At 48.6% G+C, this 18,047-nt stretch overlaps 1 protein-coding gene across 3 annotated transcripts in view; it reads left to right on the plus strand.

Moving 5' to 3' along the window:
* The window catches only part of RBM6 (RNA binding motif protein 6), a 58,917-nt gene that overhangs the window by 36,272 nt on the left and 4,598 nt on the right, over positions 1–18,047 (plus strand). For 2 of the 3 annotated variants that reach the window (XM_063164476.1, XM_063164477.1), the window contains exons 7-19: positions 6,185–6,259; positions 7,814–7,874; positions 9,327–9,395; positions 10,477–10,728; positions 11,226–11,386; positions 12,247–12,344; positions 12,827–12,869; positions 13,454–13,514; positions 14,455–14,546; positions 15,236–15,388; positions 16,259–16,348; positions 17,031–17,120; positions 17,737–18,009. In XM_063164476.1, the coding sequence (XP_063020546.1) occupies positions 6,185–6,259; positions 7,814–7,874; positions 9,327–9,395; positions 10,477–10,728; positions 11,226–11,386; positions 12,247–12,344; positions 12,827–12,869; positions 13,454–13,514; positions 14,455–14,546; positions 15,236–15,388; positions 16,259–16,348; positions 17,031–17,120; positions 17,737–18,009 (1,518 nt within the window). The remainder of the gene's footprint in view (positions 1–6,184; positions 6,260–7,813; positions 7,875–9,326; positions 9,396–10,476; positions 10,729–11,225; positions 11,387–12,246; positions 12,345–12,826; positions 12,870–13,453; positions 13,515–14,454; positions 14,547–15,235; positions 15,389–16,258; positions 16,349–17,030; positions 17,121–17,736; positions 18,010–18,047) is intronic. The other variant, XM_063164478.1, reaches the window with a different exon arrangement.

Raw genomic sequence — 18,047 nt, forward strand, 5'->3', positions numbered from 1 at the left:
CAGGATGGATGGTGACAGCTTTGGGCTCTCATTCTCAGGCCTCTCCTGACCCTGAAGACCAGGAGCCCTGAGCATGCCATGCTGGTTAGCCTTGGATCACTGTTGAAATAAATGCCTTACTGCTAAATGCTGCAAGGTGATGCCATGTGCTCTTCAGCTCTGTAGCATCTCTGATGCCCAAGAGCCAAATATCCTGCTCTTTGGGTGGCCACTAACACAGTGTTTATGTTGTCAGTTGTCATCTCAGTGTTAGCCTTGATGGAAATCTGTAATAATAGTGCACAGCAAAGTTGTTTGGATCCATTTGGCGATGTAACAATTCCTCAGGGATCCACCACTTTTCAAACCATGCTTTTCCCCTGTATATCTTGAATTTTCTGCCTTGGCTGTAAGCCACTCAGCAGTAGAGTGCTGGATGCACTGCTCGATCAGGCCAATAAAAAGCAATCCCTGAGCTGCAACTGGTTTGAGAGCTCGAGAAGGAGGCTGAGAGCCTTGGGGAAAATCCCACTTCATGAGGAATTTGCTTGTAGTTACTTTTGCTGTAGGAAATGCCAGATTGCTGCAGTACCCTGCAGCAGCCTGCATTGCTCGTTTCTTCAGCTCCATGTCACGTTCCATTTTCTGACTGTTTAATTACAGATGGGTTGTGGTTTGTGGGTTCACAGCTTTTCTCATCTGCTTTTTGTCAGAGGTAAGCACATGTACTGCCTGTTGCTCTGTGCAGTTGAGTCCCTTGTACAGCAGCTGCTGATGAGTTCAGGGATAAAAACTTCAGCATACGGAAAACAGGGGATGAGAAGCCGGTTTCTGTGGCTGAGATGATCTTGTGAAATATATCCAGCTGGTCTCTTACCCTCCCAGGTGTTTGCCCTCTGCTTCATCCCAGGAAGGTGCTGCCTCCTCAATTCCACGAGCAGCTGGGGGTAGTTAGGGAGACCTTTGGTGTTTGATCTCACCTGCCTGCCTGATTTGGAGGTGAATCCTGTCAGGGAGAGAACCCTGTGCTCTCCCTGCCAGCTCCCACTCAGCCTCTGCATGGTGCATGCCAGTGGAACAGGATGCCATTACATAACTTGCATTGTGTGGTGGTTGGGGGCTGTTAAATCTGCATTTCTAATCCATACTCAAATAGGAGCAGAACCTGAATGCATTCTGATTTGCAGTTCCAATTAGATAACGTGGCTTGTGCTGTCAGCCCCTTGTCTCCTGTGCTGTGCCACCCAGGGCATGTGGGGGCCTGGGCTGGAATGTACCCTGAGGATGGCAAGAGCTTTTTATTCAGAGAAGTGCTGCTGGGACCAGGGGCATGCACTGCATTCCCAGACTGCCTCCTGGGGTAGTGTCTGAGCATTCCCAAGGCAATAAACACTTGTCATTAATCATTTTAAATAATTTTTAAATGACGGATGTATACTGATTTTTGAATAAATATCCTAATTATAGTAAATATGCAGAAGAGGGCTGAATTAACATCATGTAAACAAGGTTAGTGCTGGTATTTTAATGTGTCTGCTTTACTGTGCTGCCCATAAGCATTCTTTTGTCATAATCTTCGTATGCAGCTTTTTATCTGTTTACAAATGGTATTTTCAGTTAATTTTTATCGTGTTGAACCACATAACCAGTGTTCCAGCTTGGTTATTACTCAGCAAGAAGGATACCTGAACCTTTCAGTTCATGGTACAGATATTTTCCATTTAATCAGACCACAAACAATATTAGGGAATAATTAGCTGACGTGGTGTTTGGTTTGTGCATGAGCCAGCTGCTAAAGGTGGTCTGAAGAATGGTTCACTTGTGGTGGAGGCACCTCCTGCACTGCCTTGGGGTTGTAGCCAAGAAGAAAAGTTTGGCTTTGTAATCCTTGTGGATTTGGGTGCTTGGTAGCTGAGCCTTGGTTCTGTTCCAGAATTGATGTGCACCACCCCAGGTGTGTTGTCTGTAAAGGTGGGACTGATAACTGCTGTCCCACTAAGTCAGGCACTTGTGGTCTTCCTTGTGACCAGGGATGGTGGCATCCTGGCTGGATGGCTGCTGCCATCCCTCTGGAGGAGCTGGAGCATGTTCCTCCACAGCAGTCCATGGTGGTGCTGCCTGCTGCATCCACATCTCCCTTGGTGTCACAGTCCCACTTGTAGCTGCCCAGGCATGACCTGTGGGGTGGAATACTGGAACGCTGTCAGCTCATTGCTTGGAGGCTCCAAAGGGAAATTTTACTCAATGTTTCAGTGTTTGGATAGATTCGGTTAAAGGAGAAGCCTGGTTTTATTTGAGGGAGTGGCTGTGTTCTGAGAGCTCTCCTTCCACATTTCCAGTTTTCTAGGTCACTCTTGGATGCTCTAATTTTTTTTTTTTTTTAGAGAAACAGTTAGCAAAAGCTTTGACACTGATGATTTGTATTTTGTCATCTCAGTCTTGAGAGCAAAGAGATACTTTTTTGGCAAGTTCTCCCCCTCCTCAACCCCCAGTCATCATCATTAAAAGGCTGTCAACAAGCATGAAAAAGCCCAGCGTGCTAACTGTAAATGCTAATTGACAGACAAGCAGCTGAAGCAGTGGCTTGTGCCGTGCCTGACCTGCAGCAGGCTGTCTCCTGGCCCTGGCAGTATCTCCATGGGTTCTCTAGGAAGCAGGATCAGAGTGCTCAGGTACCTGCAGAGCCAGGCTGGGCTCAGTGCAGAGCAGTGCTGTTACACACAGGGTAAACTAGAGGTGAACTAAACCCAGCTTCAAAAGTGAGCGTGATATGTCCTAGGGTGTGGTCTGGCTTTTTTCTCACAGGTAGGCCTACATTCCTGGTATTCTTTAATGCTGCTTTTGGGAACAAAAAGCATGGAAACTGCTTTAGTGAAACTAGCTTTGTTGCTGAAGCCCTGTGCCCTGCTGACACAGTCTCCAAAGTGCTTTCAGAAGGATTGCATCGCCTGTGGATATCATGGCTAAGGGATTTTCTCTTTTTTCTTTCCCTCTGTAAAAGCAACATGTTCCTGTGGGGTTTGTCCCTGCTCAGTGAAGCACTTTGAGACATGGCTGCACTCTGTGTGCTCTCTGCAAACAGGCTTTATGGTTTCCTGGCACAGCTCTCTAGGACCATCTCATGGCAGGGTTGCTCCTTGGATCAGTCTGCTGGCAGGACTATTTACATTCTTGGCCATAGGGCAGATTTTTTAGTAGCTGAACTGGCTGGGACTGAATTGTATCCCTTAGATTAGAATTCACTGTTGCATCTCCAATGATCTCTAAGCAAAAAATCCATGTATAACTATGTTTGAAAGGTTTCAAACAGTAGCACAAAGCATTGCTCCCAGCAGTGAAGTCCTGATGCTCTGTTTTGATGAATTTGGCAATTCAGAAAACAGTAGAATCTGTTCATGCCCTTGGAAATGTGGGCATTTCCATGGCTGAGAGCTTGCTGTCCTGGTGCTGCAAAGCTGTGCTGCCTTTTAAACCCTCCACTGGTGAGTCAACTCTGTGTTTACTGCTAGTTATGAGGGGGAGGTTCCTGACTGGGAAGACCAGAGAGACATTTCTGTTTCACTCTGCCTTAGAAAAAGCCAAGCTGCTCCAAAGTACAGGGTATTAAAACTACAGAGGAATTAACAGACATAGTGCAGGTTGGTGAAAAAGTCCAGGATAAAGTGCCTGAATTTGGAAGAAATATGGTGCCAGACACAATATGTGGCATACTTTAAGCTTACCCTTCTTCCCCCTCCCCAGCACTATTCCCTGAAATTTTCAGAAAATCTTTGTCATTTCACCAAGATTTGCTCAAATGAAATCTGCTCAATTGGACTGAAATTTAGAGTAGTATCCAAAAATTTTTGCACAGTAAAAGATCTAGATGAAGAAGAGTTAAGCAGAGACAGGCACTAGAGAAAATAAAGGTTCTGAAAATATTTGTGATGGAATCTAGTAACAAAATGGGAGAATGAGGAATTCAAAGCCACTAAATCCTGACAATGTGTGTCCTAAGCGAAAGACTCATTTTGGAGAGTTAAATGATGATTGCAACCTTGAAAATTACTTTATCAAGAAGAAATCAGTAAGAGAGAGCTTGCTGAAAAAGTGAGCAGGCAATCAGCAGGGTGTTAGGGAAATCAGGGAGTAATTATGCAAGAGACACTTTCTGCAGCCTCCCAAAATGGAATTTGCGGAAGGGACCAGCACCACCAGCACAACATGCACTTAAATACCATTTTCCATAAAACCAAAAATAATCTTAAGGCTTTCTGGCAAGGTTTGTCCTCAGTGGCTGGGAGAAGGATGAAGCTCTGTGATGGATTGCCCCTGCCAGAGGAGATGTGCTCTTATCGAGTTTTTGGTTTCCTGAGCTCCTAGGCAGGGCTGCAGCTGCCTGGTGAGAGGCTGCTGTTCCCCAGGACTTCCCTGGGCTCATGAGGATGTGCACCCTGCCTTCTCCTCCTGCCTCTGCTCAGTGTGCCCTGAGGCAGCCATGGGCATTTCTAGCCTGCTCCTGGCACTGCCCATCTCTTGAGTGTGTGCTGGGATGTGGTGGGTACCCTGCTTGGGAGAGGGAGCACGTCTGTCTCAGGGGCCAACAGTTCCATTGGGACAGCCTTGATATCCACTTCCCTTTCTCATTTGTCTTTCCTGACATGCCTTAAAGAGGGTGCAAAGCCTCTTATAAACAGGTGAAGTGAGCAATGCTCCCTGCTGTGAATAGGCCCTGAGCAGGTTCTCCAAAGATGCAGCAGGGTGCTCTGAGTGCACACAGCAGACTTCGGCAAGGTATGGGAATGGCTCAGCTCTCTGTCAGGCAAAGGCAGATCCATGTTGTTAAGCAGCTGGGTGGCAGAAAGGAACCCCTCAAAGTGTTCAACATAGGCCTGGTAGGAAAGGATGGCTTTGGTTCATAAAAGGCAGGAGGTGAAGAGGGGAGGTGGTGGAACCCTGCCGTGTTCTTTCGTAGGAGTTAAAGGATTGTTGTACTACCACTCAGTGATTCCCTTCTATGAACTCCTCACTCCCACTTTGCATATTCCCCAGCATCTCCCTCACGTTCTGCAGAGCAGTTTATGCATGGGTGTATCATGACTTCTGAATAATAACTCTGGGAACTTGTTTTCTCATGCTCATGGTTTGCACTGGGGGTTTTTGCATGGTGAGGCTCCTGGGTCAGAGTACCTGGGAAGCTTCTGACTCAGCAGAGGTCCCCAAAACAGGCTGGGACTGTGTACAGCTCCCTGGCATCTGTCTGTGTGTCAGGCAGCTGCTCTCCTGGGACTTGGGAGACCTGGGTCTGGGTCTCTGTTGATGCTGAGTCTCAAACTGTGGTACTGGGAAGTCCAGGCTGCGTGGTCTGGCGGTGCCTCCAGTGACAGGAGATGTCTCCTGGCTGTGTGCATCTGTGACTTGGCCTGCCTGCATCCTGTGTGCCCAGGCATGGCCTGTTGTCCCTGGCAGATGGGAGCCACCAGCAATCATTGCTGCTCCAGGCAGGAGCCAGGGAACCTGTACCTCTGACCCATTCTATCTGTATTTCAGCAGAGCTTGTGGGTGTGTTGGCACATCTCCAAAGCACCACTTGAGGATCTGGAAGCAGTGTATATGTGGGCAGTGGAGGCCCTTAGGTGCTGCTGCTCAGGTGCTCGAGGCCAGCCTCAGCAGGGAAGGGCTGGCTGCAGGGCACTGGCTCTGCTGACTGAGGGCCAGCAGCACATTTCTGGTGTATTTCTCTGAAGAAAAGCCATGGGTTCATGACTGGCATGAAGACTAACCCAAGTATGAATATTCTCTCACCTGAGAGGATTTTTCCACACATTCCTCCTCGAGTAGCTGCCTTGAGGCCAACCTGGTGGTGGCTGGCATGAGGGAGTCTGTCCAGCTGCCCCTTGCCAGCACCTGGACTAAAGCAGCTTACAGCAGTTTCCCACTCTAGTTCCTTGTCTCTGCTCTTCCTGGGAGGTGGCAAGGCCTCTCCTGCCTGCCTCCTCTGGAGCTAGCTACCACAGCCTTGTAGCTCCATGCTAGAGCAGGGCACAGGCTGTTTCCCTCCCACTTCATGGCAAAGCTCCAGCTAACTGAACTGGGAGACTTTCTCCCCCTTTCACCCTGTTTCACTTGCAAAGCCTTTAGGAACCAGAGCTTTCACCCCTTTCTTTGCCTCTGAGTAACCTGTGTGTGCTGGGCACGTTGGTCATTGACCCCCTTGTCTCAACAGGGAACTCTTACCATCGGTGGCAAGGAAGTGACCCTTGAATACACTCCCTGCCCAGAGTTCTGGCGCTGCAAACGTGTAAGTATGTGCTCAGAGCTGCCTTCTGCTTCCCCTGCTGGCACTCCTGGCAGTGGCAGCTCAGAGGAGTTTGGATATTTGCTCGGTGGCCAAAGTCCCTCAGAGTAATTAATACCTGCCCTGAAGCTGTTGCCCTTTCTAAACTGTGTTTTTGCCTACCTTGTTTTAGGTCTCACCTCTGCATGCATATGGGTGTGGTACAGGTAGCGAGATTTAGATTTTTTATGCACAGAGCAGCTTTGTCCCCATGCAGTGGTTCCTTTTTAAAATGCAGGGAAAATAGCGTGTGGATCCTTTCTCCTTAAAAACCACAATGAGACAGTGATTCTGCCAACCAGAATGGAACAGGCTTTGCTCTGGTTCATGTGTGTAACCACCCCTGTGCCTCACACAGGAACCTGTGGTCTAGCTGTGGCTGTGGTAAGTGCAGCAGGGAAGGAAGCAGGGAAATGGATCCAAGTCTAGGCAGCATGAGCCAAGTCTAGTTCATGCTGGAACTGGTCCATTTTTGGGAAGGCACCATTGCCCAAGGGTCAGTTTATTCCTATGCCCTTCCCAAGGTTCTCCCAGTACAGGAACTTGTGGCTGCAGCAGGCTGGAGGTGATTGCAGGAGAAAGGACAGGATTATTGCCTGCATTCCCACTGACTACAGGCTGAGAGTTTGCAGCAGGACTTGAATGGGTTGGTTCTAGTTAGAGTCCCACCTTGTCCACTGGGTCACCCTGGGCTACAGAGACCCTCATCCAGCTGAATGGATGCACTCAGCTGCAAGCAGAGCTGTTGCTCTGTGCCTCAGCTCTGCTTGCAGTGCTCTGGAGGTGGAGACACAAGTTTCAAGCAGTGGTTTCAAACAGCTCTCAGTGCACTGAGGTGGCTGCACTGTATGTCCCCACTGTTGCTGTGTGTAGCCATGGCCTGAAGGAGCTTTCTTGTGCCCCAGAGCATCCACAAGGCTTCAGTCATGGGAAGAAATTGCTATGAAACAGTAGCAATGCATTTGAGGAAGTCAAGGGTGCTGTGTTTGGTGAGAGCTGTGAAAATGGGGCAATTGGCTCCCCCCACAGGGGCTCCAGGTGGGATAACCATCCAAGCCTGTACAGCTCTGCCTCTTGGTTAGCAGACACCTCATTATGAACTCTCCAAATTACATCAGTGTCTACAGCTCAGATAAAGACTTCAGCACTGCTTGAGGGGTGAATTCAGGTTAGAGAATGCCAGGGTAACTTTGGACCCTTTGAATCAACATTGTGCCTAGCAGGGAGCTTTTGATCCAGCATCACTTGGGAGGAGGAAGAGTTCCATCTCAAGGACTAGTGAATAAATGTGTGCTCCATAGTTGTGTGAAAGTCCTGTTCCCAAGGCAAACCCAGCTGTGAGTCATATGAGCATGTACCCACAATTCCAGCAAAGGCCCCTGCTGCCATTCCCCATCACTGTAACTTTTCATGGCTGTTACTTTCTGAAAGCACGCTGCAGAGTCTGGAATTCTGGAGCAGGTTGTACCCACTGCCTTCAAAACACGACTTCCTCATGCTGTCCATCTTCCATTGCAGTGTAAGGTGTGTACTGTGGGCTACAGATCTTCCTGTTCCTATTGCAAGCTCCCAAGAGATGGTGAGTATATCTGCTCCCCTGAGCCTGGTCAGTTAAAAGTTTCATCTAACCTGACAAGTAAGTTTCTCTTCTGGTTTCCCATGGCATCCCTGTTGGTGGACTAGCTGAGCACTGTGTGGGAGGATTGTTAGTTTTGCTTCATTTAGACCCTTTTTGCCTGTCCACACCAAAGATGTTACATGCAATGGGTTGCTGTCAGGTTCTCTGCTGCTGTGAGGTTTGGTGGAGGGGTGTTTTACTGCCCACAGCCTTTCCCTCCTACTGTCTGGTATTGTCCTTTGATCCAGGGAGTTATAGTTGTGTCCTCTGGCACTGTGAGCTGGTACTGCTCTCTGTAGGTGACATGGCTTCCCCTCAACCCACCTTCCTTGGGAGATGCAGATGGTTTTAGTGTTACTCAGAGATTCAGATTTGCCTCACTTTTGGGACTTGCAGATTAGGATCACAGAATCACAGAGTCATTAAGTTTGGAAAGATCTCTGGAATCAAGTCCAACCATTAACCCATCATTGCCAAGTCCTCCCCTAACCCATGTCTCTAAGCACCACACCTACACATTTTTTGAACACCTCCAGAGATGGTAATTCTACCACTTCCCAGGGTAACCTGTTCCAGTGCTTGGACCACCCTTTTGGTCTAGAAATTTTCCCTGATATCTAATCTAAACCTCTCCCAGGGCAACTTGAGACTCTTTCCATTTGTCCTATCACTTGTTCTTGGGAGAGGAGATAAGAGGTGAATCCAGGATTGGAGCTGCTGAACTCACCTTGCTCTCTAAAAAATGTGTGATAGGAGTTCTCCAGGAGCTTCTCCTCACCCCACCCAACACCTCTGATTTCTGGGGTGGGAGGGCACAAGAGCCAAAACACACTTCTGTGAGGACCTGATTTCTTTGGGATGATGGCTGTGCCCACCTTCTCCATCCCTGGGTGCAGTGCCAGGGGCTGCAGTGCCACGAGTGAGTCTTCCACCCTCCTCTGGCACTGCCTGTCATTCCAGCCACTGTGTAAGCCTTGACTCTTATCCTTGAGCAGACTTCCATGAATTGCACTCCTGTCTCAGGTAGAAGGGCAGTACATCCATTGCTGATGCACAGATCTCTGTTTACTGAAGCCCTGTCCCTGTGGTTGTGTTTTCCATGCTCTGTGGCTCCTCCATCAGTGTTGAGAAGGCAAAATTCACACAGCTGGCCCACCGTAGCTGTGGGTTGTAATGAAACTGCCCAGGAGCAAATTAAACAGAGCCTTTAACCTGCTGTGAAGACAGATTGTGGTGAATGCTTCCTACTGGCCTGCTTTTCTTGGGAAAGGGTGCAATAAGATAACCTCTCTATGACTGGGTGAAACAAAGCAAGTCTCAAGCATTTGCAGTGGTTACTGCAGCTTTGTATGAGTTCTGGCATGCTTTGTGACTGATGGGTGTGAAGTGGACTGAAGTGTGCCTCTCTTACAGGGAGCAGAGCAGGCCCAGAGTCCAGAGGTGGTGCTGAGGGAGAGGATACATCGGCTGAGCAAGAATTCAGTAAGAGTTGCCCTTCCCATCTCTAGGGTTGTGCTCATGTCTGTGTGATTTGCACAGGCAGTTTTCACAGCTGCAGGTGCAAACTGGTTTCATGTGCAAATTTTCCATGAGGTTCTGTAGCCAAAACTCTGCACTCTACAAACTGCAGACAAATGAGTACAAGCCTGTCCAAGGTGAGCTGTGCTGGCAGCCAAGCAAGGCACTGTGCAGCTTTCCCAACAGTTGTGTGTTCTGCCATGCCGCCCACTGCCCAAACAGAAGGAGAGCAGGGACTGACTCTCAGGGACATTAAAGAGGGAAGCTTCACTGTGCCATGTCTTGCACCCTCATTTGCTTCTCTTTGTGGGAAGAGGCTTCAGCAGCAGGTGCTGGGCTGGTGGTATCCGCCTTTGCAGCCTCACAGATCTGGCTTCCCTTTCCAGCAGCGTTGGAAGCTCAGGTAGAGATCTCTTTTGCAGTGAAGCCAGGCTATCCAGGGGCCTTCAAGTGCAGAAACTAGTTGGGATTATGTTCTCTGAATGGTATAGACTAGGGGGGCAGGGTGTTCCCATATTGTTTCTGCCTCAGCTGTGGTCAGTAGGCACCTGATAAAATCTGTGACTGTATTATGGATGTGTTTCACTCAGTGGTCTCAGGGGGTTCTGAACCCAGTTTTCCTCTAGCATATAAACAGGGTGACAGTTGCTAGTAGATATTGCTTGGTTGTGGATGATCAGGAGTACATCATGGATAGTAAGGATATCACTGCCATCAGGGTTGTCCTGGATGTAGAAGGAATGTCTAAATCCATCCCTGATTCTCGTTTGTTCAGGCAAGAGCCAATCCTAAAAGGAGGCCAAAAGCCTCTTGTCTCTGACTAGAAAAGTCCTATAAAGCAGCCCAACACAAAACAAGGCAATGGAAGAGTGATGGCACTTGAACAAGCCTTGTGTCTGCCAAATGTTAAAACAGTGGATATGCAACAGGCAGTACAGCTTGGCTTTTTATAAGGAGCACTGCTGCAAGGGCCAGAAAGTAGGATAAAAAAAATACCTGCTGAAACATTCTTATGTGAAACCAGTTCATTTCTCCTCTCTAATAGCAGAGACAGAGCTTGAAACACCTGAGCAAGAATTGTCAGGTCAACCAGGATCTCCAAAGCAGCCTCTCCAGCCCTCAGTTCCTGCTCCACAGCAGGAATGTCAGCCTCAGGAACAGGAGCCAAGGAAGAGAGATGAAGGGAGAGAGCGTCGGCCCTCACAGGAGAAGAGAAGGGACATGGACCGGCACCAGGAGCCGCCCTCTCAGAGGGAAACAGAGGAAGCCACGCCACCAGATGGTGGAGGAAGCAGAAGTGAGTGACTCAAAGACCAGTTTTGGATTCTTCTTGCTTGCACTCCATGAGGTTGTCTGCAGAAAGGGCAGCATTTCACTAAAACTTCTGTAGGCTATTTCTATGTTGTGCAAATCTGTGGCAGAGAGTAATGGAGGGATGTCCAGCTCCAAAGGTGCTGACAAATTGCCTTTAGGAAAATTCATTCAGGCTGAGCTGGCTTAGGGTGGTGCAGTTAACTTAGCACAGCTTCAAAAGCCTTTTGGGCCAGCAGTTACCCTGGGCTGAGCTCTGAGAAGGGGCCACTTTCTCCTCTCTTTTCTGGGAAGGAAAGGTTAGCAATTGGAGAAGGTAACTGGAGCATCTTGCAAAGTGGACAGAAAAAAACAATGGCTTTGAGACTCAACTGCAAGGAGCCATGCTCTTGCTTTGAGTGGTTTAGTCACAGTAAACTTGGTTCTAAACTATCTTTTGTCCCCTAATTTTCTCCCTGGGCCACGTCCCTGGCTGTCTGTCAGCCATCATGCTGAAGCGCATCACTCGGTTCACGCCCCCCGAGCTGATCGTGGGGCTCCTGGCCCCCTACGTGCGGCTCTCCACGTCCAGCGTGCGCATCATGAAGAACAAGGCCGGGCGCATGGGGCAGACCTACGGCTTCATCGAGCTGGAATCTCATGCTGTAAGTACCTTCCTGCTTTCACCTGCTCCCTCTGTTGGCATCTGGTATCTGTAGAGGTAAGGAAACCACAGAAATGCAAGAGAGCTCTGTACTTGTGAGGCTGCTGTGCTGGAGTGAGTCCTTTCTTCTGCTTGTCTGACCAGGTACAAGAATTTGATGGACTGAGGTCTGTCAAAGGACACTTTGGAAAGGAGAAGCATTCCTGACATTATGGGCCTACTACCCTTAAGGCCTTTGGCTTTTCCTGTAGAAGTAAAAAAAGGGCTTTTCCTCCCTTTTCTTCTCAGCTGGTCCAGCTGTTGTTCTCTGGCTTTAGGAGTCAAAGATCGATTGTTGTCACAATCTGTGACACTGATTAAGTTTCTCACCTCAGTATGTTTCTTTTAAGACACTCTAAACTTGAACACTTCTTGCATAGGTATTTGGTTTGCAGACAACTTGAATCCAATTTGTTTGTAGAAGGCAAGAATCTCAATTAACAGACCCTCCCATGTTGGAGGGTTCATATTTTCTCTGTCTGGGTGGCTCCCAGACTCCACAGCTGTTCTTTGATGTTGGTCCAGAGACTGTTTACCAAAACACTTTGGGACAGCAGCAGCCACAGTGCTGCACTGCCTGGCAGCCCTAGGAGAATGCTGTCCCCAGCTGGCTGCTGTAAGTGGTTATAGGACAAGCAGAGAACCTCACATTGCATTTATCCCTTTTGTCACATCCTAAATACCCTTCACTGACACTTAGACTAATATTTACTGTTGTGTTTCTTGTCCTACTGAGCACAAAACATTCCTTTCTGTCAGACTGGATGTGTAAAATGTGCTGTTTCCTTCTCATGGAAAGGGACATTCTTTTTCCTTTTTCAGGAGGCGCTGAGGTTGCTGAAGATACTGCAGAACCTGGATCCCCCCATCTGCATTGATGGGCGTACGTTGGAAGTGAATCTTGCTACAGGGAGGAGAAGGTACTGACAGATGAGGCAGTGGAGTTGTCCTTTATGTGCTGTACAGTGAGGCTGGAACTCTGCTGTCAGAGCAGGTGCTTAAAGTTTGGCATGGGAATTAGCACAGATGTTCCTACAACCAAAAAATATGTTGGAGAAGTGAAGGCATTGAAGCTTGAAAAGCTTCAGTGATTGAGCAGAATGGGATTAGTGACCATAATGCATCTTGTTGTCCAGCCATCAAATCCTGTTCTGCAGGAATTAGTGGGTTCAGCTTTTTAAAAAACATGTGGAGAGATTCATCTTTGCAGACACAGCAGAGTGGAGTCATATTTCTTGTGGAGACAGTGGTTTGCCAAGTCTGTCTCCTGGGATGGACACAGTCCAACATGTGGCCAGAAAAGATGGTCTTTCTGCCTTTATTGGTCCTGCTGATCATTTTGAATATACTGAGGTTAGTGTAAAACCAAATTGCCATTAACTTGCCACCTTTATCTCAACAGGAATGACTATGGGGAGCACGGTGACAATTCCTACTATGGCCCGGTAGGTCTGCACAGCTTCCCTGCAGGTTGCTTAAAGGGAGGGAGCACTGGGGGATGATGGGCTTGGCTCTGTTAGGCTTTTTCTCTTTGGGCTGCTGAAATACTGCAGAAAACATGTTTCAGCACGTTTGAAGATGGGGTGATAATGCTCAAATGTGCACACTGCTGCTCTGCCCCTCACACTGATTATCATTGCATAGAAGTGCAAGTCAGTGCTGCTGGAGGAAGTTCTGGGCTGGGTTACTTGATGCCACACTTTAAAGAGTGATTTCACTGATGACTGATCTCTTTAGTGTTTGTTACTAGACTACAGGACTCTTCCCATATCCTGGATGGGGTGAAGGCCTCCATACAGATTGCTATGAGCATATTGAGCAGAGATCTCGTGCTTTGTGACGGTGTCCGTGTCAGGCACTGCTGACATCTACAGACACTGCTCTGTAGATGAAAACCTGTCTGCTTGTGCTCTCTTTAGGATGGATAAATGAGCCCTTCTCCTGAACTTTGGGCCTTTTAGAGGGAGGAGAAGCAATCTGATGTTTGTTAAAGCGTCTCTGATCTGTTTGTGTTGTTCACTTACTCCAGGGCAGAAGGGGCATGAGAGACAGGAGGGGTGGCGAATCACAGAGACGCACCAGAGCTCAGTGTAAGTTAAACTCTGCTTCACTCCTACTGTGGAGACTTTTCTTCCTTAAAAGGGCACTGACATGTAGAAATCAGCCCAAAAATATTTTTAAAGGCTAAGAGTAGGTTTGTTTGCTACACCCACTTGTGAGTTCCTTTGCCAACTTTGTTTAGTCACATTTTCCTATCTGATGATGTGTTTCTCTCTATTCTCACTGTGCGAAACTACATGTAGATAAAGGAAACTTGCTGCCTATTTTTCCTTGTTGTGGAAAACTGATGGGATAAAATCAGCCTGGCAGTTACTAGAGAAGACAGAAGAAAATACATTTGATGCAGCAATGCCAGGAGCTGGAGGAGCACTCCTGATTGTTTTAGTGATTTATATATAGCATTTCTGAGGTCTGTCAAAGGATACTTTGGAAATGAGAAGCATTCCTGACATTTTGGGCCTACTACCCTTAAGGCCTTTGGCTTTTCCTGTAGAAATAGTTCACTCCCCTTTCTTCTTGGGAGCTTTCATGCACCAGTGGGGTGGAAGGGATGTGGGGGGTGTCATCACTTTAAACAGGATTGAGAGAGAACAGCTTTTCCTTGTTCACAGGAGTGGGTGGATGTAGATACTCATTACCCCATTCTTAGGGAAATTACTGAATTTCATGACCAAGTGTTGTGGTCTTGTGATCTCAGCACAGCTCCTGTAAATTTGTTTTGATATGGAAGTTTTCCCAGAGTCCTAACCAGAACTGTGAAAACTTATCACCCCCCTTACTCCTTAAAGAAAAGATTATGTAGGTCAAGGGATGTGAAGATACTCATACCTCTCTTGCCAGGAGAAAAAAAGAATTCTTCCCCATTATTGATCCTTTCACCAGTGTAATGTTTGTTTGTGCTTTTGTCTTTGTAAAAGGTAAGTTCTGCTTTTGGAAGCCTGTGGTGCTAACTCCTGTCTCTCTTTTCAGCACCATCAGATGTGTCCACATACATTTATGATCCTGACACTGGGAATTACTATGATCCCATAGCTGGGACATACTATGACCCCAGAACTCAGGTAAGTCTGTGGGAGGGAAGCTTTACATGCAATATGTTCTTACAAACTGCTCTTTTCTGGAGGAATTTTGCAGCCACATCCTGAAGACAAGCCAGTGTAGAGCAGTACAGAGGCAGCTTTGTGTTTTTCACTCTGTCTCCTGACCTGTGTGAAAGGGATGCATGTTGCAAAATATCAACTTAATGAGAGGCTAGGAACCCATTAGCTGTGTGTTGATCCAGCTGTAGCCGCCTCTGGCCTCTGAAGCTCTGACTTTGAAGAGTTTTTAGTCTGCTTTTCCTTGAGCAGACTTACAGGCAGAGCATCACAGCTGAATTTTGCTGTAGACATGTGATATGTGACTGTCTGTAAGAAAGAATGGACAGCAGAGCTCTGTTTTCATCTGTGGTGTCTTTGCTTCTCACCCCTGGCCAGCAATAGCTGTAAGGATGCAAAAAAAAGAACGATCATCAGAGATTTTCTGGGAATATAATCTTGTTTTCATGATCCTGGGGATGTCCATGCTGTGGGAGAGCAGGGCAGTGCTGTGGTACCTGGCCGTGCTCAGCTTTTCCCCCAGCACAGTTCTGAAGCCTTTGCCCTCTGCAGTCCCTTCCTACTGTGCTGGTCTCCCCAGCTCAGCGAGGATGAGAAGCCCAGTGAGAATTCTGCAGGGGCTGGGCTAAGCCTGCTGCAAATGCCTCTTTCAGAGGGAAGTCACAATAGACCGGGAGCCCTCCCCACCCCCGACGGAGAGCAGGAGGCGGCGGCACGGGAGCCAGGAGTGGACAAGTGACAGGAAGGAGCCACACTGCAGGGACAACAGGGACAAAAAGGACAAAGGGAAAAGTACTGCTGCTAAGGTAACTCGCTCCAGGCATGACCTGACACCAGGAAGCTGAGGGAAGAGGTTAGAAAGTAGAGAGTAATTAGAGGATTCCAAAAGGAAGGGACAGTGAGAGAAGACAGTGGGGTCAGCAGCTGGAAAGGAACATAGTGATTGTCCAGCCAGGGAGTAAGTTCTGGAACTTTTTCTCTCCTTGAATTAAATCCAGGGCTTCTCATCCCTTCCTTGTGATGAAGGATTCAGACACATCCAGGTAACTGAGACATGTTTCACTCATGCTGCTGAAAGCACCCAACTGTTGTAATAGACAACAAAATACTGACAGAGACCTTTAAACACACCCAGTCAGATGATGATGGATACTCAGCTCTCCCCTAACTGCAGTTCCTGCCCCTCTCCAGTCCCAGGACAGTGCCCTTCACTGCTGTTCCCAGTCAGCAAATGCCAGTGTGGGAGCTGCTGGTTGGGAGCAGCTGCCCAAAGTGATGTTTGAGCAGAACCCAGGGCTGTGATATTGACAGGACCTGAGGAATGCCAGGAGAGTTGCTGGAAGTGATTTAGCCACCAGTGCAGAAACTTTGTGTTCTTCCTTGCTTCTTGGTCTGAATGTGCTCAGTGGCATGACCAGCACTGGGCACCTGGGTTGTAACTCTCTCTGATGCTGGTGACAAGCCAGCCAAGGAGTCACCAGGTATGGTGGCTTTCAGGGACACTGACCTAGGAGAAGCATGGTCCTGTCTGAATGGAGGGTAAAAGTATCTCCAGCAGAAATCATTTTTCCCACTTGCCTGTTTTCCATGGATGCTCAGGAGTGGCTTCCTGGCTGCACTGTGCTCTCTGACACCTGTGTTATCACTGGCCTAATGCCCAGTCTTGGATTTTTCAGAATGAGGCTGGAGAGGAGAGATTCTTTACAGAGGATGTCTTCAAAAAGCCATTGCCTCCCTCTGTGAAGAAGGAGGAGAGCACAGGCCTGGTAAGGTGTTAACACTTGTCTTCCCTGGTCAAGTATGAGTAACTCATGAGCCACTAAATTGGAGCCTGTCCAGGGCTCCAGCCCAATTCTCTGTAAAATGTGTGAAAGTGAAGCTTCATCCCAGCCTACTGTTTGTGCTGCTGAGCACACAGCTGAGTATCACAGGCTCACCCTGTGCAGTGCTGGCTGCAGTCTCTGGTGCCCTCTGTCCAGGATAAAGAGGATCCTGGAAACCCCACCATGCTGGCTGAGCCTGGCCATATGTTGTGCCACAGTCACAGCAGAGAAAATCGGTGTTGTCTGGCAGTGGGGGTGGCTTTGCACGTGGTTTTCATGTCCTTTGTGCACACACAGAGCTGCTCAAATGTGACCTGGTCCTGCCCCAGCTCCCTCACTGCTATGAGGCACAACTGAGATCACTGTCAGCATCACAGTGTAGCAGAGAATGAGAGTGGGGTGGGCTGGGACAGCATGGTGAGCTGCTGCAGCTGTCTCTGAAATCATGAGTATAGCTCCAGGGGAGCTCTGGATTCCCCAGAATGGGAATCTCTCCCACTAGAACCACAACTCATTTCTGCCAACCACCTGGTTTCCCTGGGGGCCTGTTTGAATGAGTGCTTACATGTTGTGTACTCTGAGTCCATGCTGTGGCAGTCTCAAGACCTGTTCTTGACTGTTTCAGACTGAGACTGGAGAGGAGAAGTTCTCTGCAGAAGATGTCTTTAAAAAGCCTTTACCTCCTTCTGTGAAAAAGGAAGAGAGTGCAGCCCCAGTAAGTATCTCCACAGGATTGTGTTTTGACCTGTGTGAGCCTGGATACAGTTCTAGGGAGGCTCAGCACAGCCTGGCTGCAACTGTGAGTGCCAGAGGTGCCAGAGATGTTTCTCATGTCTCTCATGCCAGAGGAGGGAGTGCTGGGGATTGAAGGCAGTTTGTTTTTATAAGTCTGACTTTGTTTGTGGGTTTCTAGCATGGGCACATTGGTTACCTGCATTCAAGCAGGATCTCACTCAGCCAGTCCTAAGGCAGAAAACTCTTCCAGCCACCTCCAGGCTAAGGAAGGCCAAATCTCACTGATCTCCATTTCTAGAGGAAGTGAGTGACAGTAGCTTGCTGCCAAACAGCCACTGCCTCGCCTGGCTTCTTGTGCTCTCAGGTGTGTTGCAAGTTGGAAAAGCCTGGCACCAAAGCAAGGCCTGTCTAGAGAGCAGAAGGGCTTCCACCTTGTGGTGAGACGGGAAAGAAGCCAGCCAGCTCCTCCCTGTTCCCTGCCTGTGCTGCTGGGAACAGAGACAGGAGTCACGGGGAGATGGGCTGGGGAAGCAAAGCCCCGCTGGCCTGGCAGGCTTGATGCTACAAATTGTCACACTTCTCTCCACTTCCCTCAGCCCAAGGTGGTGAACCCTCTGATAGGACTGCTGGGAGAGTATGGAGGAGACAGTGACAATGAGGAGGAGGAGGAAGAGGAGGAGCAGTCCCAGGCTCAGTGGCTGCCGCCTCCCGCGCACCCGCCGGCGCCGCGCGAGGAGCAGGCGCGGAAGGCCAAGGCCAGCGACGACAAACTGACCGACTGGAACAAGCTGGCCTGCCTGCTGTGCAGGAGGCAGTTTCCCAACAAGGAGGTGCTCATCAAGCACCAGCAGCTTTCCAACCTGCACAAGGTATGGGGAAGCTGGGGGTTGCCGTTGGCTCAGTGGCT

Source organism: Melospiza melodia, chromosome 10, assembly GCF_035770615.1.
Source record: "Melospiza melodia melodia isolate bMelMel2 chromosome 10, bMelMel2.pri, whole genome shotgun sequence".
Classification (NCBI taxonomy): domain Eukaryota; kingdom Metazoa; phylum Chordata; class Aves; order Passeriformes; family Passerellidae; genus Melospiza; species Melospiza melodia.